Genomic DNA, 22,120 nt, shown 5'->3' with positions numbered 1-22,120 from the left:
GGTAGGTGGAGGAGGAGAGAGAGAGCGCGAGAGAATAAGATGGAAGAGAGATCGGCGATAAGACAGGTGGGGCTATGGACTATCAAACGATGCGATTGTGGAGTTCAGGCTTCATGGTGGCATCCACCAACTGGCCAATTATCTACTCCCCTTTCCAGCTTACAGAGTTGCACTCTTATTCGCAGATAGATAAAATGGTATATTTCAGGATTATCTACGTTCATCCCGTTGTGCCGTAACTCCGTTCCTCTAATGGATGATATGACTCGTACTATCAGTTTACTCGTAACTATTTTACTCCATCTCAATCGTCGCCGGAGGCTTGCTGGAAATGTCGTACAGGACACGGGACACTACACCAGTTAGCAGATATTCCTGGTGTTAAGGAAAGGATGTAACATACCGCCGTGGACCTCGTTGATGATGCGGGTCGAGCATCGGCTCAGGAACTCGTTGTCGAAGGGGAATGCGCGCGCCGTCATGACTGCCATCTGTTAGTCCATCATCACCAGCAAAGTAATCAGTTCACTTACAGTCGGTCGTCTCAACAGCACGCAGGATGATGATCTCGGCATACACACGCTTGTCACCCATGACGCCCACCGCCTTGCTGGGGTCCAGGGCAGCGTAGGCCTGCGCAATCTGGTCGTACAGACCAGCCTCGCGGATCATCGAGATGAAGATGTGGTCGGCCCGGCGGGCAATCTCCACGCGCTCGGGGGTGACCTCGCCGAGAACACGGATGGCAATACCGGGACCGGGGAAGGGGTGGCGCATGACCAGCTCGTGAGCAATGCCCAGCTGGCGACCCAGGGCACGCACCTCATCCTTGAACAGCTCACGGAGCGGCTCAATGAGTCTCATGCCCTGACCGTCAATCATGCGCTCTGTGATGGATTAGCGGGTTGCCAGATATTCCAGAACCGAAATACTTACGGGGCAGACCACCGACGTTGTGGTGGGTCTTGATGGTCGCCGAGGGACCCTTAAAGGAGATACTCTCGATGACATCGGGGTACAGAGTACCCTGGAGGAACCACTTGATCTTGGCACCCTGGTGCTCGGCCTCGGCCTCGATCTTCTGAGCCTCCTCCTCGAAGACGTCAATGAAGGTGTTGCCGATGAACTTGCGCTTCTTCTCGGGCTCGGAGACGCCCTTGAGACCATCCAAGAAACGCTTGGAGGCGTCAACGACAGTCAGGTTGATACCAAGGTGCTTGTTCAGGGTCTCCTCGACGATGTCACACTCGTTCAAACGCATGCAACCGTTGTTGACGAGCACGGCGTGGAAGCGGTCGCCGATGGCCTCCTTCATGAGCTTGGCAGCACTGCACTTATTAGCACCACCCAATAATTGAATCAATGGCAATCAACTTACACAGTGGAGTCGACACCACCGCTGACAGCACCCAGAACATGGTCATTCTCACCGACCAGCTTGCGAATGCGGGCAATCTCCTGGTCGACGAAGCGGGACATGGTCCAGTTCTGTTGAGCACCGCAAATGTCGACGGCAAAGTTCTTCAGAATGGTAGCACCGAGAGGGGTGTGGGTGACCTCGGGGTGGAACTGCACACCGTAGAGGGGCTTGGTCTGGTGGGCAATACCGGCATAAGGGGAGTTGGAGGTGGTGGCGATGGTGTGGAAGTCGGTGGGGAGCTTGACGAGCTTGTCACCGTGGCTCATCCAGACCTTGATCTGGCCCTCGAGGCCAGCGAACAGCTTGTCGACGTGGCCCTGGTCGTCGAGGCGCTTGGCGTGGAGGTCGGCGTGACCATACTCACGCTCGGTACCGGCGTCAACGTTGTCCTTGCCCAGACGGTAGGCGATTTCCTGCAGACCGTAGCAGATACCGAGGATGGGGACACCGAGGTCGAAGACGGCGGGGTCAGCGTGGGGGGCTGTAGTTGGACAGAATGAGTATATGACTCCAGAAAATGGTTTCCGCGGGGAGGTTTCCGCTTACCGCCGTCCTCGTAGACACTGTAGGGACCACCGGACAGGATGATACCCTTGGGCTTGAAGGGCAGATCGGCGATCTTCTGAGTGCATGGCAGCATCTCACTGTAGACATTGATCTCGCGCAGTCTCCGGGTCAGGAGATGCGTCTGGGGAGGAGGATTAGTATGTGAGTCATGGGGATGGCGGGGTAATTGATGCACTGGAGGCGGCAAAGAGAGTGTGGCATAGAGGGAGAGCGTACGTATTGAGAACCAAAGTCAAGGATGAGGATGGTGTCAAAGGTGGCATGGGGAACCTCCTGGTCGGCCATTGTGACGGTGGGCAGTCTATCAGACCAATTGATGAACTTTCGACTTGCAGCTGAACCCGACAAGAAGAAGATCTTCCATCTTTCTTTGCCGCTCGAGAATTTTTTTTCTCCCGGGCGGTGAGCCCCGAATGCGGAGGTGATAAAAGTAGCCAATAGAAATGCATCGGTCAAAGGCGGTCTGATTGATAACAAGCTAGATGTTTATCAGTCACGTGCTAATTACATAATATGCATAATATAACTCAGGATACAGAGCTATATATGCATGCCAGCCCTAAATACAGAACCGACGCCAACAACAAAACAGGCATTCTCCTCGACGAGTCCAACATGTGAAAACAGCTCATCAGTGTATATAATGGAAATGTAGATCACTCGTATCCCCCACTCACTTTTTCCAGAGGCTTTACCCTCTCTTCAGATTGACTCACGACAATCTCTGAAAACTCAGAGCAACCGAAAGGACCCCACTAAGCCCGATATAAACTAAAGCTGCGGCTCCTGCATCCCAAATACGAGCAGGACCAGAGATTAACCCCCTGAACATGGTTTAGCGGCGGACTCTGCCGCCTATTTTAGGTAGAAGGGTCTTGTGCTTCGGGGGACAGTTCTGCGCCGAGTCTAAACGGGGAGGGCCACTACGACACTCTATTTGCTGAGAGGGATCGATTAGAGGATGAGGCTACGCTAAGAAGAACCTTCAGGGAGATGAGGGTCTCGTAAACACGGAATACAGGGTTCTTGTCGTCAGGGGTCAAAGTGTAGCTAAGTAGATTTGGTTGTGACTTTGTGAGACATAAGTAGTACAAATTGGGGCTGTTCCTGTTTCATTCTTTCTTTGTTGCTTCCTATTCATCTATCTCTTTCCTTCCTATACTACAGTCTTTACTCTGATTGTACCTCTCTCACTGTCCCTACCTCTACCATATACATACATACACATCTACACACATCATCCAACAACAAAAGGATAAAATAACCGCCAAAATGCAATTCACCAAATCCACTCTCCTCACTCTCCTCCCCCTCCTTCCTCTCACCACCGCTGCCGACGTCTCAACCGTCTCCCTCTTCACCTACCACCCAGCGACCACCGCAGGGGCCGACATCCCCGAATTCTCTCTCGCCAGCGTCCCTCTCGGCGCCTCCATCATCAGCGCCAACCCCACAGCCACCACCATGGCCGTCTCATGCCTCAACGACGATAACTGCATCCTGCCCAGCCCCATCACCGTCACCGCAGGTCCCTCCACATACACCCTGTCTGCTGTGTACAGCACCAGCATGGAGGGTGTGCAGGAGGTGCTCACCATCGTCGAGGACTGCAAGATCACGGGCGTGACGCAGGGCGCATCCTGCAGTGTGAGCTATGGAGTCGAGGCGACGTACAAGGGAGTTAGCACGAGTACGGCGAGCAATACGCAGATGAGTATCGCCAGTGCGGAGATTGGGTATGAGACTGTTAGCGTTACTGGGGGTGCTGATAAGTTGAGTGGTGCGACTGCGACTGGAACTGCTAGTGGAAGCACCGAGACGGGTATGGCTGGACGCAATGCTGTCGGGGCTGGAGCTTTGGCTATGGGTGTGGCTATTGCTGGGTTGGGAATGTTGTAGATTATGATGCTTGATTATGATTGATCAATTTATTGGCAAAGGGGTATTGTTGGGAAGGATATAATGTTTGGTTATTACGTTTATCTATGCTTAGTATATGTTGCTCATCATGCTCAGTTGCAACTACATGGCTAGCTACCATAGCCACTTTCAATATGTACAACGCCTCTATGTCAGCCTGGGAATCATACACAGTAGCAATATGTACCAATACAAGACCAGATTTGCTTCCAGTCATTGCCAAAACAAAAAAAGGCTAGCGGTAAAATAATCAACAAACATCCTTTTTGATATCCGGCCCGGGTATGAACATGAAACAATTATGATCATAAATCAAATGCACGGTAAGAACTATACCCTCATTAGCATCATCATCATCATCACATCAGGGGAACACTGATATACTCACATTCATCACAATCAACATGGGTATGTCGAATACATCTCGCTTCACTGTCCAGCAGTACGCACATTCGACCTTGCCGTCCTTGAACCCTAGCTGGTTCATCCCTGCCTCGCTGGCAATCCCTCCCTTGCGCAGGTGGTTGTTCCAGCGCTGGTTATCCTCTGCGGCCGCGCCCTCCATGTCCTCCTTCGTCTTGTACTTTAACAGCTTGCACGTTGTCATCACACTACCGCGCGAGTCGCCAAACGCCAGCCGTGCGAAATCCTCATAAAACTGCACCACGCTGTCATCATCCAACAACTCTGCCAGGAATACTGGCTGCGGGCGCCCGGGCGTACTGTCCACTGTCGACCGAGGCGTGAAGCTGCGCGACGACGCCCCGGAATTCGGCATTGACGAACCGCCCGTGTTGACATTGAGATTCGGCTCTTTGCCGAGCAGCACATCCTTCTTCCATCCCGTCAGGATACTAAACTCCTTGCCCACCGCGGCAATCTCGCCCGTCCGACGGCACACGATGGTCGGCGTGCCGCACGCATTGATAAAGTCCTCATATTCCCACAACGTCCGCTGGAAGCACTTCTCCATGAAGATCAGGTCGTCCCGGTTGAGCGTCTTGGTCGTCGCGATGAATGACGGCCGGATCGACGCCAGCGCCTTGGCGATCTGCAGCGTCTTCTGCGGCGGGAAACGTCTTTGAATGAATGCCGTGAGGCCGTGAAAGCGGCTGGTGTATGCGTACGGCTCCTTGACGCTGTCGTAGATGGCCGACGGGTTGCGTTGTCGTCGCCGCACGCCGACCTGTAAGTTCTGATGCTTCAAGCTCGGTGTTGTAATCATCGGTCGTTGTTGTCCATGCGGGGCTAACCCGTTCGACTTGCTTGCCACCGCACTGTGAAACGGGCTCTCCTCAAGCCCGGTCGTCATTTGCGGGCTAGTTGTCGCACCGGGACTGTTGAAACTGGCCGGTCCGCTTTCGATGGCAAATGCATGCGGCGCGTCCGCTTTGCTCAAATGTCCAGGAATCGCGCTGCCTTGTCCCGACTGCGGATAAACCCCCGGCAGATGCGGTTGTCCCGGGGCCTGTCCGCTGGGCCATTCGTTGAGGAGCGGATCCCCAAACATGAACGGCTGCTGGTTGCCCGGGCTTTCTCCAAAGCCTGGTGCCCCAGTAATGGGCGTTGAAGCATATTGTGCCGAGCCACTGCGCCCCATAGACCCGCGCTGCGTGGCCGAATCACTCGGTGAATCGCCCGCCCCCGTCGCCATGTGTCCCAGCATGCCAAACTCCAGCGCACCGTATCGGTTCTCAAAATTCATGCTGGAAAGGTCAAAGTTGAAGAGAGCGGGATCGCTGGGATCGAAGAAGGGACCGGCGAACGGGTTTTGACCCTGGCCTGGGGGCCCGGAGACGCTCGTGGACGGTGGTTGCGGGTTGACGGAGGGGAGGCTGTTGGTTCGAGCCGTAGGAGTAGCCTTGAGGTTGAAGGTTGGCGACACCGGCGATTGCGAAGGAAACGAGCCTTGGTTGATGGTATTCTCTTGGTAGACATAGGTAGTCGACTGGGGAGTAGGATAGAAGTTTGCGCCAGCGCTCTGCTGACCGGTCGCGTTCACGGCATTGGCGCCATTCCGAGACAAGGGTAGGCTGTTGCGCATGGAATTGTTGTAGAACGTCCCGCCAATCCCCGGCATCAACGCTCCATCCGGCGCATCGTGGAGGTACTTGGCCTTCTTCCGGACCCCGTCGTGACACGCATCTTGGAGACCGCGCTTGATGCACCGCTGACACGGTCGCTCATCACCTATGCGAAACCTCAATTAGTTTTGAAAGTTCAGTCAGACACACAAAATATATGCGCCGCTAAGAGCGCGCCTGTATGGGCGCTAAACGCATGTGTAATCGGAGAAATAAAGGGTCGAATGCAAGCAACGCTGGAAGTAAGGTCAGTCGTACCGCAAGTCAAGTGTGCGCGCTGGCAAGCAAAACAAGCCCGTCTCGCCTTCTTCCTCCGGGGTCTCGACGGGTCTTTCGGGTTGGGCTTCTGGCCATTCGTGGAGGCACCATTTGCAGTCCCGTCGCCGTTGGCCTCGGTCTTCGGCTTGTCGGGTTGTTCTCCGGCGGCGCTAATCTCCTGACTGGCTTCCGTGCGCTCAGCCGACGGAGCTGGGGAATCTTGCTCCTTCACTTCCGCGTTCATATCGGCAGACAATCAATTTTTGTAACCGAGGTATATGTGTGTGCGATACGGCCGTTATCAATTCGTCCGACCGGGTGTTACTCCGCGTCGTAATTCGAGGCGATCAGCAATAGGGTGAATGAAGCAGTTGCAGGGTGGGCGAGCGCGTGGGGTTGCCACCGTAAATTTTGAGCAAGACTGCCTTTGTCGCGTTGCGAACCAGCGCACAACAGAAGGGGATCTTGGTCGAGAGTCCGCTGATCTACCTCGCCAGGCTTTACTCTGGGAGTCGCAAAGAGATCGGTTGTTGGCCGGTCGGGCGCATAGAATCCACACGACGACGGCTAGGAATCGGTTGGCGTAGTGGTGGTAGATAGTAGGAGGGTCAGCGACCACGAAGGACCTTGCGTGTGCTCAGTCAGCAGCAGTCAGAAAGTGAGACTTGACTGTTGCGATGCGCCGAAGTGGTTTCCTGTGGGTGTGGTGAAAAGTGTTCAGGAGAACAATGGTTTAGTGAAATTCCCTTTACTTTTTTTTTAGTGTCCTCCTTGAATCCTTTCTTTTTCTTCTCTTTTTTTCTTTTTCTTTTTCCCGAATTTCTATGTCACGCGGCCGGTAGTGGCAATGAGTAGCGTCGGTGGAGCGAACGACTTGCCGGGGCTGCGGGGAAAACCTGTCGTGTCCAAAGGGTCGAAATAGAGCGGATCCGATGAGCAGCGGCGCAATGCGAACGACGCTGACAAGAGGAGGGGAGATGATATATACGAAAGAGGGGGGGGGGAGGGACTAACAGGAGGGGTATGAGAAGAGGAGGGGAGAATCGAATGCAAGTGGTTAGGAAAACGCGGGGAAGGATTGGAGGAGAGGAGAGACAAGAGAGGAGGAGGAGAGAGAGAGGAAGAGTCACTTCCAGTAGTCAGAAAGATAGTAGAGAGTAAGTAAGAGAGCGCGACCGACGGACTAATGGACAAGGCAGAAAAAATTCATGACGAGTTTGCAGGCAATTCAAGAGTTCAACACGAGCTGCTTCTTCTTGCATGTCTTGTCAGGTATCGTCCCGGGTGAGTCCAGTACGTTACCATACCGAGTGAGAGAGTCGCGTGTCTGTCTGTTCGCGCAATGACTGGGAGCTGACTCCCCATGCATTAAGCTGCTGGTTCTTTCAAATGAGTCTCTATCTATACCCTTATACTATATATTCACTCATATAAAAGAACCAGCGACAGCTTACTGCTCTGGTGGTCTTACTTCCGAGGCTAGAACCCAAATTTGGAGTCCTCAAATCCAAGGCACTTCGGTACTGGAAATAACCACGGATACATACATGAGCCATGAGCTTACATGTGCTTCCACGGCCTCTCCGCATGTGACGGCAACAGAAGCATCGCATCGGTTTCATTTGACCCGAGTATATCTCAAGTCAAAAGACGTCTATCCATCTTCCTCCTTAGAGAGAAGATTATTTAGTCATAAATTAGCTGTCTTACCGTAATTGATCAATTACTCAAACAAGACAAATACGAGCATCAACTCAAATAACTGACAAATCCCCTAGACCCGACAAACTTGCCCTCTGCCTCCAAACAGTCTATACCCGTTGGGTACATACATACCAAAGCATCGGCGAGGACGATGGCGACTATTATGCACATCGGCATACCTATGGACTTGACTGGTTTCGGCCCGTGCCGATAACAAAAAAAAGCAATGGTCTATAAGTAATCTCGGGGACATGCAGTCAGTTTTTGATTGATGTAGATTTCCAGAAAACTCGGAGTAGAAGAGCCTAGATACTTGACAGGAATCCACTGGCCACGCGAGATTCACAACCTACTAGACTACTTAGAGACACCGAGCAACCACACCTTAACTATGTAGCTAGACAGCACGAACCATGACAGCATGTCTACTAGCCCAAAGTTATCGCTCGCAATGGCCAATGCAGGTCTAAATTAAGTCATACCCAAACCCACATACACCATGACTTACATATGTAGACTATCAACTCCATCCCCTCTCGCACATCATCGCAAGAGAAAACATGTAGTAATAATGTGCATCAAACACGAAGTTGAAACCCACAAGGTCATTACAATACCGTCGTCACTACACCCCATCTATTACTAGTAATCTAGACTTCTTCAAAACACAAACAAATCCCTCAACTATCACCCGACTCACCAATCACAACTCTTGTCCTCCAGCCTCTTCCAAATCGAAACAATCTAAAAGTCATAAATTCAAATCCTCCAATGGATTTTCATTGCGTGCTTGGAAATGAGCCATTTCTTGCCCTTTCTGTCCCGGGCGGGCCCGATTAGTGGCCCGAGATTTCCCGAGGGGTTTGTATGAAGACCCTTCGTGTGCCTTCGTATTGCTTGGGTGAAAATGTGTGTGGTGTGTGGTGGCTGTGTTTGAGGTTGCCGAGGTTAACTGACCGACTATAATATCTGTTATCATGGGGTTGTGGCACAGAATATATACTCACCTAAAATAACTTGCTGCGTTGGGTGTCATGGTTTGGGGAGGATTGCTTTGCAGGAACTATAGTGGGTGGTCGCTTCTTCTGTGGTACGGGTGAGCTGCAGCATAGTATCTTACGTAGTTGGAACGGTGTTTTGCATGCGTTTAACGGTATAACCACGCTCATGGAATCGTTGGTATTCATGCTTCTAATCGACTAATCACTCTATAACATTATGGTCTACCTTGAAATGACCCTCATGCTTTTGTCCGCTGTCGCCATGTCTATCCGTCCACTAAAAACCCGCGTATGCATATCCACCAATCCGAAAGTTGCTGTCTATTACTGACCGACTTTTGAGAGTGTGCCTAGGAAGAGCTCGAAGCGTGTAAGAAAAAATGAGAAGACTGCGCTGCGTCATATCGCATCCTAATTTGGACAAGGAACCCGCAGCTACTTGGAGCTCCTGCCCGTCCCTTAGGTGGGTATCTACCGTGCAGCAAATCGGCTCTTCTGCCGAATCCGATTCCCGTAGCGGAAAAAGATATACCTGCCCGTCAAATCATGTCAATGAGAATGGTCACCTATACACCATAAACGACTATCAACTGGATGGGGAGGTGAATAGCCTAAAGCGTGCCGTTGTGACTGCAGCAGTGCAATAACAACACGTCCACCAGTGCAAAGAGGAATGAATGGGTTTGAAAAGGATACAAATCATGCACTTACGGAAACGGTGCCATAACAAGTGTCAGAAAAGCAAGCAGCGAGGTTGCCCAGTGATAACCCAGGTTGTTGTACACTAAAGCCAGCAGTTAGCATGTGGCGGTCAAGGTGTGCTGTGTCATTGGGCGAAAGCATCCATGGTTATATATAGACCAGTGTGAATAGTAAAAGTGAGTAGTGTTCAGTGAACGTCACAGTCTACCTCGGTGGCAGTGACACGACGAATACCATATATCACAAAAAGAGAACTCACTCTGTATGCCGAAAAGTGGAAACACTCCACCAAATATGGAGCGGGCAAAGCTGTTTGCCGCTAAAGCGCTTGCTGCATAGGTTGGATACGCATCAACTAAGAATGTGAAGATTCCCGAGTACACAAGAATCGTTCTAGAAGATGAGAGATCATTGTAAGTGACAAGAACACTGAGATGGCCACTTATTCAAGACACGAAAATACCTACCCAGCTCCGAATAACGCACTTCCAATGAGAGGGGCGATCCAGTGTACTTGAGGGTAAATGGTCCAGGCAAAGATGAACAGCCCGATGGTAACAAGTGGACCTCCAGCGATAGCTGTATACTGACCGTTAGAGCAGGCTAGTCAGGCTGCGGACAGGATGACATATGACATACCTGGCGGAAGCCGCCACTCTGGTTGGAAATCATCAGACCTTCCCACAGCTTCTTGATGTTTCAATTCCAGGCGTGTGTAGTTGCGACGCCAGAAAGGGTCTGAGAAAATGGCGAAGAGCATGCCGACGAACAGGCCTAGGAAGCAAAGGCCACGCTGCCACAGCTCAAAGCCATATACACTCTCGAATACCAACTGAAACGCGCCGAAGAAAAGATAGAGTATGCCCAGCAGGATGGCAGAGAAGATGCACAGGTTTAGGCACATGGGCTCTAATGTCAGAAGCAACAACGGCCTATAGATCGACCGCAAGACGGTCTGCGCAACCGAGCGATCCATCATCTCTATAGGCGCTATCCATCTATCGTCACCGGTTTCCTTACGGAGCTGCTGTGCCTTACGTCTCAGAAGCCTAAGAAATAAGTCAGAGGAAGTTGATATTTCCGCAGGTCTATGCGGGCCCTTACACTGGATGGTAAGTCTCCGGAACAAAAAATCCGATGAGGACTAATAAAACCCCGGTCCAGATGAGAAGCACATAAAAGGTCCATCTCCTGTCGAATACAGGTAGTCAGCCTTATCCAAGTTTGCAATATCAGGAAGCATACCAAGTTGTGAACTGATTGATAAACCCGCCAACCCTGCAGAAATCTGTCAGTTAATATCAAACGGTATAGGTGTTGTCGATGACCTACAATGGGCCAACCTCAGGACCGATGAAGGGGGAACTCGTGTATAGCATCATCGGTGCGCTTAGTTCATGCCGGGCAAACAGGTCACCCACCGTGCCTCCCGCAACACTGAGAAATGCGCTTCCAGCGATGCCATTGAGAAATCGGCATACAATCATCGTCTGGATGTTTTTGGCCACGGCACATGGTATCAGCCATACAAGGAAGAGTGTGAACGAGCAAATGTAGATCCGTCTTCGACCATAGAACTGTCAAAGGTCAGCGCGTTAGCAATCACCGTGAGCATGGGGTTTGGTTGTTGTACGAACCTCCGAAAGAGGCCCTAACAATAGTGGCCCGACAGCTTTGCACCCATGTTAGTATATCGCATTCCATAAGGTCTGATAGTATGGCTTTAACGCACCAAGACCCCAGATAAAGAAGGATAGACCCAAGGTCGCTACCTCCCGAGAACAACCAAATTCTTCCATGATCTGGTCATAGGTGACAGTGTACATCGAAGAAGTGCAAGTACTACAGCCATCAATCAGCACCGAATCAATTGCAGTAGCTTCAGGATCTGACTTACACGCATAGGGAGCCCGCTGAGCATATGATCACAATAAGCCAGCGTCTGACCGTGTTAAAGTTTCTGGGGTTCATGCGGTCATTGTCATCCCAACTGACTACGAAGCCTTCTGAGGCATCAGAAACTTCCTCATCTTTGTTGCTCAGGACCCTCTCCGCAACAGCTTCTTCATCGGCATTCTGGATGCTATAGCCGTCGTTCAGGCTCCAGTTGCGTTCGAGGGGGTGTGATGAAGCAGAGTGGTGTCTGCGCAGTCGCTCTTCATAAGAGGAATTTCGGGCAGTGATGGGAGCGAACATGCCATCAACATTGTCTTCCAGCTTCTCTCCTTCTGAGTCACCTCGATCAGCTTGCTCTGCACATGAGAAATGATCACTTTTGTGAACATACCTGTGCTTTCTTGCGAGCTTTCCGCCCGCTCGGTTGCAGAAGACATCACTGTCAACAGGACCGGGATGTCAGTTAAGTGCCTCTTCTCTTGTTATCAAATTATGGGGAAGTGAGTGGTCACAATCTTTTTGAGATAGTGAGGATCACCAATGCCGACCGGGGAATTTCACCTGAGACCAGCCGATCTGCAGCGGAGATTTAACCCGTTCACCAGTTACAGAGTTTGGCACAAAGCTTGTTAAAGCTTGGCTGTGACAAGAGGAACATAAGAAGGAAAGGAGACCAGACTAGCCCAAAACACCACACTGGAGTGTACTTACGCGTGGTTTGGAAGTCAACGAAAAGAAGATCTCAGGCAGTCTTTATATTGTACGATCTCGGCAGCCAATTCAACGGCGGGGATCAGTACATATGACACGGGGCGGCGATTAGGAGTATGGAGCGTTCCAGAGTCACGGTAGGAGGCTGAGTGGGTTAGAAGGATGACGAGAGAGAGGGAAAGTCGGTCGAGCTAAGGGTGGTTAGCTCAAGTGTTGCTGATTGCTTGGGGGGGAAAGTTACTAGTAAGTAGTAGTAGTCTCGCCTCTCGGCCTCGGAGAGCCGAGTGAGCTCCAATTGAGGGAAGAACACCCCGAGCTGCGAGCTACTACTTACTACTTACTACTCTCAGATGCTGGTCCGTTAACCGTCAGTCAACCGTTGAGTATCAGTGAGTATGTATGCATTGAGACGTCAGTGTTATAGATATGGAGGAGGGACCACCGCAGGTGAGAGATTCCGCAATGATGACTACTGAGATACAGTACTACTTATCTACTATCATCTACCTATCTATATTTTCCCCCCGGGTCCGTCTTGTGTTTCTCCGCAGCGTTTGCGGAAGCTTTCCCCACGTGGAGCCCGCCACCCGAAAGTCATCCATGCATCCGATTACTGTACACTACTAACCGCGTAGTACTTACTACTTTCTACCTGGATTTGATAGTATCGATCTGACCTAGGTTGAAAAATAAATCTGAGGGATACGCCCCATGCGCATCGCTGGGCTGGTGTATTCGAGTTCTTCTATTACACTACGCTACCTAGGTCCAATCATATGTTTCGCCCAACGACCAACAGGGCATCATTCCCAGCCCTCCAGCAGAATCATAATAGCCACCTTTTCAGTCCCGGAAGAAAAGAGTCAAGTCCAACAAATGAAGAAAAGAAGTAGAAGAGAGTTAAGAGAAAGTTGAAGCCAGACCCCTTAAACTCCAAAGAATTCACACAGGATTATCGCCCCATACAAAAGCCAAGAGATTCCCGGGGCAAGCCTGCCCACACGAAAACAAAATCAAAATCTCAAAGAGAACGCAACTGTACATGAACACGACGCCGGAGTCATAAGGTCCTTTAGGCGGTGGCCTCAACGGGCTGCTGCTCGGCTTCTCCGCTGGCCCCCTCCTCAGCCCACGAGCCCCAGAGGGCTCGCTTGCCACGGATCTTCAGAGGTCCACCCACAGTCTCCGGTCGTTGTTCAACTTGTACGGCGTCCTTGGTGGCCAGCACGAGGACCTCGAAGAACATCTTGGTAGCGTCCGCCTTGGATGCCTTCTTCTCCGGCAGCAGATCCTGGAACTTCACGCTCTTCTTCTGCTCGGCTGCAGATTCACCCAGGCGTTCCCGGAGAATGTGGACGGCGTGCTTCGTTCCAATCGACACGGGACCACTGTCGGCAACGACCGTGTCGTCGATATCCTCCAATGGTTGGTTCATTCCTTCGTCATCACTCAGGCGCAGAGCCTGGTCCTCCTCATCACCGGGGAACTCGATTTCGGAGCGTTGAAGCAGGGTAGAGTCAAGACCAACTCCCTCATCGACCGGCACAATGGCCTCTTCTTCGCCAAGCTCCAGGGCCGGCGCAGTGGCCGCATCCACATCCATGTCGGCAATTCCACTGTCGCGCTTCCGCTTCAGCTCACCCGCCTTCCGGATGGTATCGAAAGAAAGCAAGTCACGTAATTCCGGAGCCCAGCCACGTCCCCGGCCCGCACCAAGCACATTTGAAACAAAATCACCGTTCTTCTGCATGTTCATCAGAGTCAGAAGCACGGGGTCCCGAGGCAGCCACGAGGAGGGCTTCATGATTTCCTCGCGCGTCAAGTACTGTTCCCTGACATCCTTAACCTTTTGGTCGGTTTCCTTGTCCAGTGGCATGAGAACGACCTTGCGGCGCTTTGACGGTTGCTGTTGCTGATCATGCTTGGCGGTAACTGCATCATCTTCTTCAACTTCGACATTCTCGTCTAATTGAAAGGCTTGAGACTGTTCAAGGTGGTCTAGCTCCTCGTTCGCCATTTCGGTCAGGACACTCTCGCGCTCGATTTCATCATCGTTGAGGGCAGGCTCATCGTGATCATCGCCGAGGTCCATGGCGTCATCCGTCGGCAGAAGGTTATGGGGTAGAGCGTCGTCACCCAGATCCATCTTATCCAGGGGAGCATCATCTTCGCCAAGGTCCAGTTGCAAGTTGTCGACATCGTTGAATTTGCCCCCATCGCTGAAGAGATCTTCCTCCACGGGGCGGGGAGCCGGGGCATCTCGACCCACTTCCATACTGAAGTCGTGGCCGAGTGGTGTTTCATCTTCGCCCAAATCCAAGTCGACCAGGGTGTGGTCCTCGAGGCGCGCAGGTTCTTGCGAAGCGGAGCGTCGTAAGCCAGTATCCGGAAGCAGCTGACTACCAAAATCCATCGAAGAACCAGGATGCTTACCCTCAGGTTCGAGGTTGAGGGTTTGCGGCAACAGGAGGGAGGAGTCCAAATTCATGAACAGGTCGGATTCGGTCAGCACATCGGGCAAGGTGATACCACCAGGGGCAACGACCGTAGTGGTCAAGTCATTGTTGTTCGTCAAACGGAAGGCCTAAGTTTTAGGAAGAGTTGTCAGCGACGGAGGGGTCGGAATATGCCAGAGGGGTGTAAAGGAGCACCGACCATTTTGATCTTCATCAAGGCCTCATTGCAGTCATCCAGCAGATAGCGCGCTTTGCGGCTGTAGATGCGAACCACGCCCAGAAGCAGTTGACCACTCAATCGCAAAGCCATGGGGGCTTGGCCTTGGTCCACGATCGCACTGACACTACTTTCAATGTCGGATTGTAAGATGTGCGACTTGGAAAGCTTGCGCTCCAGGTTGGCCGACAACCAGACGCGGGCCAGTGGCCCGGTCTTTGACAACAGGGTCTCCGAATAGAACATAGTGGCGGGGGGAGAAGGGGAGATAAATCAATCCAAGAACCAAATGTCGCAAGAATAGATCCAAGAAGACAAGAGATAGTGCAGTAAGAAGAATACCCCACCCAGAGCGGTGGCTGTTGGTGGTGGTGGTGGTAGTGGTGGAAGTCCCGGGCAACCAAAACGCCTAGGGACGCGCGCCGTATCCAGAAAACAAAAAGGATCAGCGACGGGTGCTCGGCCCCCTACGGGCAGTGAGCGAGGGAGGAGTCCACAGTATGGTTCCCGTTCAGTCCGACGACGGGTAGCTTGGGTGATGAATAAAGGATCGCGCAAGATGCGATCGTGAAGAGACAAACACGCCCTACAACGGATGGTTGGAGGGGAAACAAGAAAGAAGCCAAAAAGGGATTGGCGATAGTGGGATGCGAAAATGGGGAGTTGACAGGGAAGGAGAGAAAAAGAGAGGGGGCTGGGGTTGGAGGGGAGGAGATTGTAAGGTTCGAAGTCGCAAAAGGTGGGAGGGAAACAAGAAGTGGGAACTTTGGGAAGGGAAAGAGTAGAAGAGAAGGAAAGGCGCGTCGACCGGCCAGCAACAGTTGATTGACTGCCAGGTTACTCAGGCTGGGGAGGAAGGGAGTGGTAACTGGTAAGGTTAGGTTATGTTGCCCAGCCTCCTCTTCTTCTGCCCGTCTCTGATTGGTGCGTATTGATGTGGCTGGGGTCACGTGTAGCAGTCTAGCTTATGTCATTCATAGATCACCTGAGTTGTGCTGACTCATTATGGGTATCATGCTCATTCCACTAGTCCCGATATGGACAGCTCGGAACAACGTGTCATCCGATAAGGCTAGGCCGCATCGGGCAAGGCATCATCAGCCGCACCGCCCAAGGATGAAGCCGTCAATAGAAAGAAGAAAAAGAATATCCCAAGGAGAAACTCAATGCCTGAAGGAGAAGGTCGTGATTGAAGATTACCTGCTCCGGGTCATGATCAGGGCTTCTCAATAAGACAAGGTTTCTTTGTGTTCTTATCGACAAAATACTAAAACTACTTGACCGGGTGGGTTCTGTTCTCTCCTCTCTGTCTACTCTGCCCCGAAGTCTGGCCCAGTCCTCCTCTCTCCCTTCCCTGGTCGCCGTGTCCACTTAGCGACCTTTCCCCCCCCATCTGGGCTAACCAATTGACGATTATTGATGCAGTTACGGCCAACTCGCGTCAAACCACCAGGAGAGACTGTGGCTTTGCCCATTCGCCGGCCTTGTCGATTTTTCCCCCAGAGCGATTACTCTCACATCTTATTTCCTCCTCGCCCCTGAAAATAAGAACACCTCGCTCTCTTTAATTATAATTATTCCTTCCTTACTGTTCCCGACGGGATGCTAGCAATTGGTGTCTGATATACCTGGGCCTATTTTCCGTTTCGACAAAGCATGAGAGATGTCAAGGTCCGCAACGCCCGCGCTCCCTTTCCATAATGCCCAGATCCCCGATTCGAGACCGAGGTCGACAACCCCGGCGGACGTGCGCTCCAGTACTTCCCCTTCTGTAAGTGGCTTGCCTGTCTGTCTTTTGGTCCTCTCCGTGTGTCCAACTACTTGTCTCTTGCAATCTGTCCCCTCTGCCGTCTACCTTCCGTCGGCGCGGCTAACTGGGGCGCCTTGCGCGGATAGACGTCTACCTCGACATATTCGCTCTTAGATCCTCAAGAGACCGCAGAGCGCTTACAGACCTCCCTCGTCCATGGCCTCAATCCCGCCGAGGCCGAGGTGCGCCTGGCACAAGAGGGCCCCAACGAACTCCCGCACGAAGAACCGGAGCCCATATGGCTCCGCTTTCTCAAGCAATTTAAGGAGACGTTGATCCTCCTCCTTTTGGCCTCCGCTGCGATCTCCTTTTTCATGGGAAACTACGATGATGCAGTCAGCATTACCCTCGCCGTCACAATTGTGGTCACCGTCGGATTCGTTCAGGAATATCGGTCGGAAAAGTCTCTGGAGGCACTGAGTCGTCTGGTGCCGCACCATGCGCATCTGATTCGCGATGTTCCCTTGAATGGCCCTCCAGTGGCCGGCACCATCCCGCCGGCTCCTGGTGCGGAGATGGAGTTGCAGGAGCTGCGAAGCAAGAGCCCGTCCATCTCCACTGCCGTCAAGGCCTCGACTACCGTGCCCGCCACGGAACTCGTGCCAGGTGACCTGGTCCTCTTCACCGTCGGAGACCGCATTCCGGCAGACATCAGGATCACTGCCGCCACGGATCTCTCCATCGATGAGTCCAACTTGACAGGCGAAAACGAACCGGTTGTCAAGTACCCCGATGCCATCCGCAGCCCGAAGCACCTTCCTTCGCACTCCCCTAAAATTGTGAGCCCGCCTCGATCGCCATTCTACGACGCCCCGGCCAGTGGCGCCGTGGGAGCCGACATCCGCTTGAATGAACAACACAACATCGCTTTCATGGGTACGCTGGTTCGGTCGGGATACGGACAGGGAATTGTGATTGGAACCGGTGCGAAGACGGAGTTTGGAAGCATTTCCGCCTCCCTCCAGGAAATTGAAAGCCCGCGGACGCCTCTCCAGCTGTCAATGGACCGTTTGGGCCAGGAGTTGAGTTACATCTCGTTTGGTGTCATCGGACTGATTGTTCTCATTGGCTTGATCCAGGGTCGCAAGCTCCTCGAGATGTTCACCATTGGTGTTTCGCTCGCGGTGGCTGCGATTCCAGAAGGCCTCCCTATTATCGTTACCGTGACGCTGGCTCTGGGAGTGCTGCGCATGGCCAAGCGAGGAGCTATCATGCGCCGGCTGCCGAGTGTCGAAACGCTGGGCTCCGTAAACGTCGTTTGCAGTGACAAGACCGGTACTCTGACTCTGAACCACATGACAGTTACCAAAATGTGGCACTTTGACTGCCCCGAGCCTTTTGAGGTCCATAATGATATTTCCTCCTTGACCCCCGGGCCTGCAGCGCGGACCGTTCTACGAATCGGCAACATTGCCAACAATGCCAGACTATCTCGCGTGCATGCCAACTCTCCGGCTAGCGCCTCTTCTGCCGCGGTCTTGTCCTCCACGGACGACAGGGCTTCTGGAAGTATCCGTAGCAGATGGGTTGGCCAGCCTACTGACGTGGCTATCTTGGACTTGCTGGATACATTCGGCGAGGACGATGTGCGTGAGCGTATCAGCGCCCGTGTCGCGGAAACTCCGTTCAGTTCTGAGCGCAAATGGATGGGTGTGATCATTGGCAACGGTACCTCCGGTGACAATGTGGCCTATATCAAGGGAGCCCTCGAGCAGGTATTGACCCGGTGCGATACTTACTTGACCAAGGATGGCCGTGAGGTTATCCTGGATGAACCACGGCGCCAGTCGATAAGGCACGCAGCTGAGCACATGGCGGCAGAGGGCTTGCGGGTCTTGGCCTTTGCCAGTGGAGCAGTTAGGGATACTTCGAGAGGAAGAGCGTTTGGCAGTAGATCGGGTACGCCCGTGTCCAAGTCCAGCCAGAGTGATGACGATGACCGGTACAATGGACTAGTCTTTGCAGGCTTGGTGGGCATGAACGACCCTCCGCGCAAGGACGTTCACAAGTCCATCCGGCGTCTCATGGCTGGAGGAGTGCGGGTCATCATGATCACGGGAGATGCGGAGACGACCGCTGTTGCCATCGCGAAGAAACTAGGAATGCCGGTCAGTGACGCTCCTGGATCACGGCCCGTCATGAATGGGCATGAGATCGATCGGATGAGCACACAGGAGCTCGCGCAAGCCATATCCTCGACCTCGGTCTTTGCGCGCACCAGCCCGGACCATAAAATGAAGATTGTGCGTGCTTTGCAATCTCGCGGCGATGTAGTGGCTATGACCGGCGATGGCGTGAACGACGCCCCGGCACTCAAGAAGGCGGACATTGGTATATCGATGGGCAAGCTGGGCACTGATGTTGCCAAGGAGGCAGCGGATATGATCTTGACAGACGACGACTTTTCGACCATCTTGCGTGCCATCGAGCAGGGCAAGGGCATCTTCTACAATATCCAGAATTTCATTACCTTTCAGCTCAGTACCAGTGTTGCGGCACTGAGTCTTGTGTTGCTGAGCACCACCTTAGGCTTCAAGAATCCGTTGAACGCCATGCAAATCCTGTGGATCAGTGAGTTTATCTTCCCTAACATGCTTGAAACACTACTAATTTCGATCCTTAGATATTCTCATGGATGGTCCCCCGGCACAGTCACTGGGCGTGGAACCCGTTGACCCGTCCATCATGAATCGGCCACCCCGACCCCGGAATGCCCGTGTACTCACGAGGCCACTCGTCCAGCGGGTGCTCACCTCCGCGATGATGATCATGCTCGGCACTCTGGCCATCTATATTCACGAAATGGGCGATGCCGATGACACCGCCAACCCCGGCGTACACTCCCGCGTGGTAACAGCCCACGACACCACGATGACCTTTACATGCTTTGTGCTGTTCGACATGTTCAACGCATTGACCTGCCGCAGTGAGGGCAAGTCGGTGCTCCGTGGCGAAATTTCTCTCTTTGGAAACAAGATGTTCAACTACGCCGTTCTGGGCTCGCTCGCGGGACAGGCGTGTGTGATTTACCTTCCCTTCTTGCAGCGCATCTTCCAGACGGAGCCTTTGGGCTTTGGACATTTGTTCCGGCTGGTGTGTATTTCGAGTACCGTATTTTGGGTCGATGAGGCCCGCAAGTATTATATGGCGTTGAAACGACGGGGCACGGTGGGGGTGGGATACAGTGTCAATGTTTAATAGATTAGGTTATAGGTTATATGTATAGATGTTTCCGTTATACTTTGATGTCAGTATTGACAATCTACTTGGGCAGTAAATTAAACCAGTGTGTAGATTGGAAAGCTAGTCGGTATCCGTAGCATTAAAAAAAGGATAAAAAAAAAAGAAAAGAAAAAAAAAACATTGAGGGTGACGGAGAAAAAAGAAACAAAGCAAAAAAAGAATGACCTACGCAGGACTCGAACCTGCAATCTCTTGATCCGTAGTCAAGCGCCTTACCATTGGGCCAGCAGGCCAGTTGTTGAAATACTGGCTAGTAAATTAATATATGAGCCACAACAACACAGTAATATGTGTGGTCTGCTGGATACAATCACTAGGAAACAGTAGTCTAACCATGATGAGGATGCTTTAGATGAGTACTTAGTAGTAGTAACTCAGTGGTACATGTGCATAGTACTGCGGACTTGATGTTACTAATACTAGTGGTAAGCTCGCCACTAAGGAAATGCTGTCGATGATGTTATATATATTTGCCAGAACCAACAGTGGTTTGACCGGGTTGTATCATGTTAGAGAGTCACGAGGACCGAAGAAGTGAACCAGGTACTGCTACAATAGCTGCGCATGAAAGGTCTAGATAATTCGATTACCACTACATACGTATTATAAAGGGAACCGGGGAGTTAGTGAGCTAAGTATAGCTGGCTGACGTGCTTTGGCTCTCAGATTCCTCATCAGCATACAGCGGTCAGCTGCAGGGAGAGATACACCAAATTGAGGTATCACATCCAAGCGCACGTATGCTGGTTCAAGAACCGGTATGTATGCTTAGGAACCGGTACTATGTAGGGCCATTGAACGGGCGCATGAAACACCGGGATCCCGGACATTCGGGGCCAGAGTAGGGAGAGGACGAACGTCGGGATAAGCTAGGGCTTTAAATGCTCGGCACCTCAAAGCGAAGACCCTTACCAGCAAACATTGCATTTCAGCAGCCGTGGAAGTAATAAGGTAGAGTGGTTATTGATACCATCACGGTTCACCATCAAGCGGAACAGCATACCAGCGGCAACAACATCCGTTCCCGTCGTCTCGGCATGCTCAACCCCGAACCCAGATCGCAGAATAATCCGCAAGGGGCGATTGGCCCGGACCATGGTGCCCGTTTCTAATAAGATCTCCGGAAGCAGAACATTCTCCGGACTGAAAGAATGATCTGGGACAGACTCATGGCCGTGCATCTGCAGCAGACGTCGAATTAGGGCTGGCAGGACAATAAATGTTAGGTAATGGTGTCTGGCCATTGGTCCCTGCAACGAACAGGCGACAGGCAAACCCATGATTGGCGCGCGCCCGTGACCGTTGACGATTTTAGCTCCGGTGATGGGCTCATCGTCCACTCCGCCCTTGTGTCTCCTCAGTCGATCACCATCGTAGCTTGCCCCCCGTGGCATGAACCGGGACCCGATAGTGTGGTTCCCTGGGGGTCTGTGAGGGCACGTGGTCGACATGGATGTATAGTTTATTTTTATGTCATGCAGCACTCAATAGTTGACTCGTGGCATACACACGGGCCATTGTGTCATGTTATGGCATGTCTGTGATGTCTTGAAACGACAAGGTCATGCATGGCCACCCACGCAGGGAGTATATAGCACCCCCACAAAGGAGTAGTCCAAATAAGCATCGTTCAGACTAAGACGCAGGAACTAGTAAGGAGTCAAAGATCAGCAACCAATTTAGTTACACGATATGCAGTAACATCCAACCCACCTGATAGAGAATACCATCATTTTACTCGACAGTGAACCCCAGAGATAAGGGAGCTACTACTAGTAGTGCGCGGAGACGGGGTCAGGTTAGTTATATGGAGACACGAGCACATGGAAGGAATCCTTTTTTTTTCTTTTTAAAGAAACTAAAGATAGGTACCAGGTACTAGTGTAGTTCCTATCTCCAGTGTTTCTTATCTCGTTCAACTCTTCCCCTGAACTAAAGCATTGAGGAAACTGGGGACAGCATCTACTTATGAACTACTGCTAGACCGGTTTGGGTAACGTGCTATCAGCATCAGGGGTCCCGCGGAGCACAGGTCCGATGTAGGATCATCTATCTACTATCTACTATTATCTACCGTAGAATGACTCGGGACTTCTGTCGGCTGCTGATAGGCAAGCCGGGTTGGGTTGCC

General features: G+C 52.1%; 7 protein-coding genes and 1 non-coding gene across 8 annotated transcripts; 2 read left to right on the top strand and 6 right to left on the bottom strand.

Moving 5' to 3' along the window:
• Positions 1-294: 294 nt before the first annotated feature.
• gua1 (GMP synthase (glutamine-hydrolyzing)) lies at positions 295-2,272 on the bottom strand (the record flags this gene model as incomplete). Its single annotated transcript, XM_041683200.1, has 7 exons — positions 295-353; positions 404-484; positions 534-887; positions 937-1,328; positions 1,379-1,901; positions 1,967-2,108; positions 2,204-2,272. 7 exons carry the CDS (start codon positions 2,270-2,272, stop codon positions 295-297), a joined length of 1,620 nt encoding a protein of 539 aa, XP_041537937.1.
• A 987-nt stretch (positions 2,273-3,259) lies between these two features.
• On the top strand, positions 3,260-3,886 carry AKAW2_11216A (uncharacterized protein; the record flags this gene model as incomplete). The annotated part of the gene is made up of 1 exon (XM_041683189.1): positions 3,260-3,886. One exon carries the CDS (start codon positions 3,260-3,262, stop codon positions 3,884-3,886), a length of 627 nt encoding a protein of 208 aa, XP_041537936.1.
• Positions 3,887-4,219: 333 nt separating this feature from the next.
• On the bottom strand, positions 4,220-6,493 carry ERT1 (transcriptional regulator of nonfermentable carbon utilization; the record flags this gene model as incomplete). Its single annotated transcript, XM_041683178.1, has 3 exons — positions 4,220-4,237; positions 4,296-6,097; positions 6,250-6,493. The coding sequence occupies 3 exons, from the start codon at positions 6,491-6,493 to the stop codon at positions 4,220-4,222; spliced, it is 2,064 nt and encodes a 687-aa protein (XP_041537935.1).
• Positions 6,494-9,425: 2,932 nt separating this feature from the next.
• Positions 9,426-11,989, bottom strand: AKAW2_11214S (MFS transporter; the record flags this gene model as incomplete). The annotated part of the gene is made up of 12 exons (XM_041683167.1): positions 9,426-9,486; positions 9,666-9,738; positions 9,916-10,049; positions 10,124-10,235; positions 10,296-10,705; positions 10,761-10,847; positions 10,902-10,934; positions 10,989-11,233; positions 11,294-11,328; positions 11,389-11,498; positions 11,554-11,884; positions 11,944-11,989. 12 exons carry the CDS (start codon positions 11,987-11,989, stop codon positions 9,426-9,428), a joined length of 1,677 nt encoding a protein of 558 aa, XP_041537934.1.
• A 1,346-nt stretch (positions 11,990-13,335) lies between these two features.
• On the bottom strand, positions 13,336-15,182 carry MCD1 (kleisin alpha; the record flags this gene model as incomplete). The annotated part of the gene is made up of 3 exons (XM_041683156.1): positions 13,336-14,618; positions 14,697-14,847; positions 14,919-15,182. The coding sequence occupies 3 exons, from the start codon at positions 15,180-15,182 to the stop codon at positions 13,336-13,338; spliced, it is 1,698 nt and encodes a 565-aa protein (XP_041537933.1).
• A 1,417-nt stretch (positions 15,183-16,599) lies between these two features.
• Positions 16,600-19,944, top strand: pmr1 (Ca(2+)/Mn(2+)-transporting P-type ATPase PMR1; the record flags this gene model as incomplete). Its single annotated transcript, XM_041683145.1, has 3 exons — positions 16,600-16,707; positions 16,833-19,317; positions 19,370-19,944. The coding sequence occupies 3 exons, from the start codon at positions 16,600-16,602 to the stop codon at positions 19,942-19,944; spliced, it is 3,168 nt and encodes a 1,055-aa protein (XP_041537932.1).
• Positions 19,945-20,150: 206 nt separating this feature from the next.
• Positions 20,151-20,222, bottom strand: AKAW2_t10029S. The gene has a single exon. It is a non-coding gene; the product is annotated as a tRNA-Arg (tRNA).
• Positions 20,223-20,897: 675 nt separating this feature from the next.
• Positions 20,898-21,440, bottom strand: AKAW2_11211S (uncharacterized protein; the record flags this gene model as incomplete). Its single annotated transcript, XM_041683134.1, has 1 exon — positions 20,898-21,440. The coding sequence occupies one exon, from the start codon at positions 21,438-21,440 to the stop codon at positions 20,898-20,900; it is 543 nt and encodes a 180-aa protein (XP_041537931.1).
• Between the last annotated feature and the right edge of the window lie 680 nt (positions 21,441-22,120).

Source organism: Aspergillus luchuensis, chromosome 1 (assembly GCF_016861625.1).
Source record: "Aspergillus luchuensis IFO 4308 DNA, chromosome 1, nearly complete sequence".
Taxonomy (NCBI): Eukaryota; Fungi; Ascomycota; class Eurotiomycetes; order Eurotiales; family Aspergillaceae; genus Aspergillus; species Aspergillus luchuensis.
The sequence above is the reverse complement of the archived record's forward strand: the minus strand, read 5'-3'. Positions and strand labels throughout refer to the sequence as shown.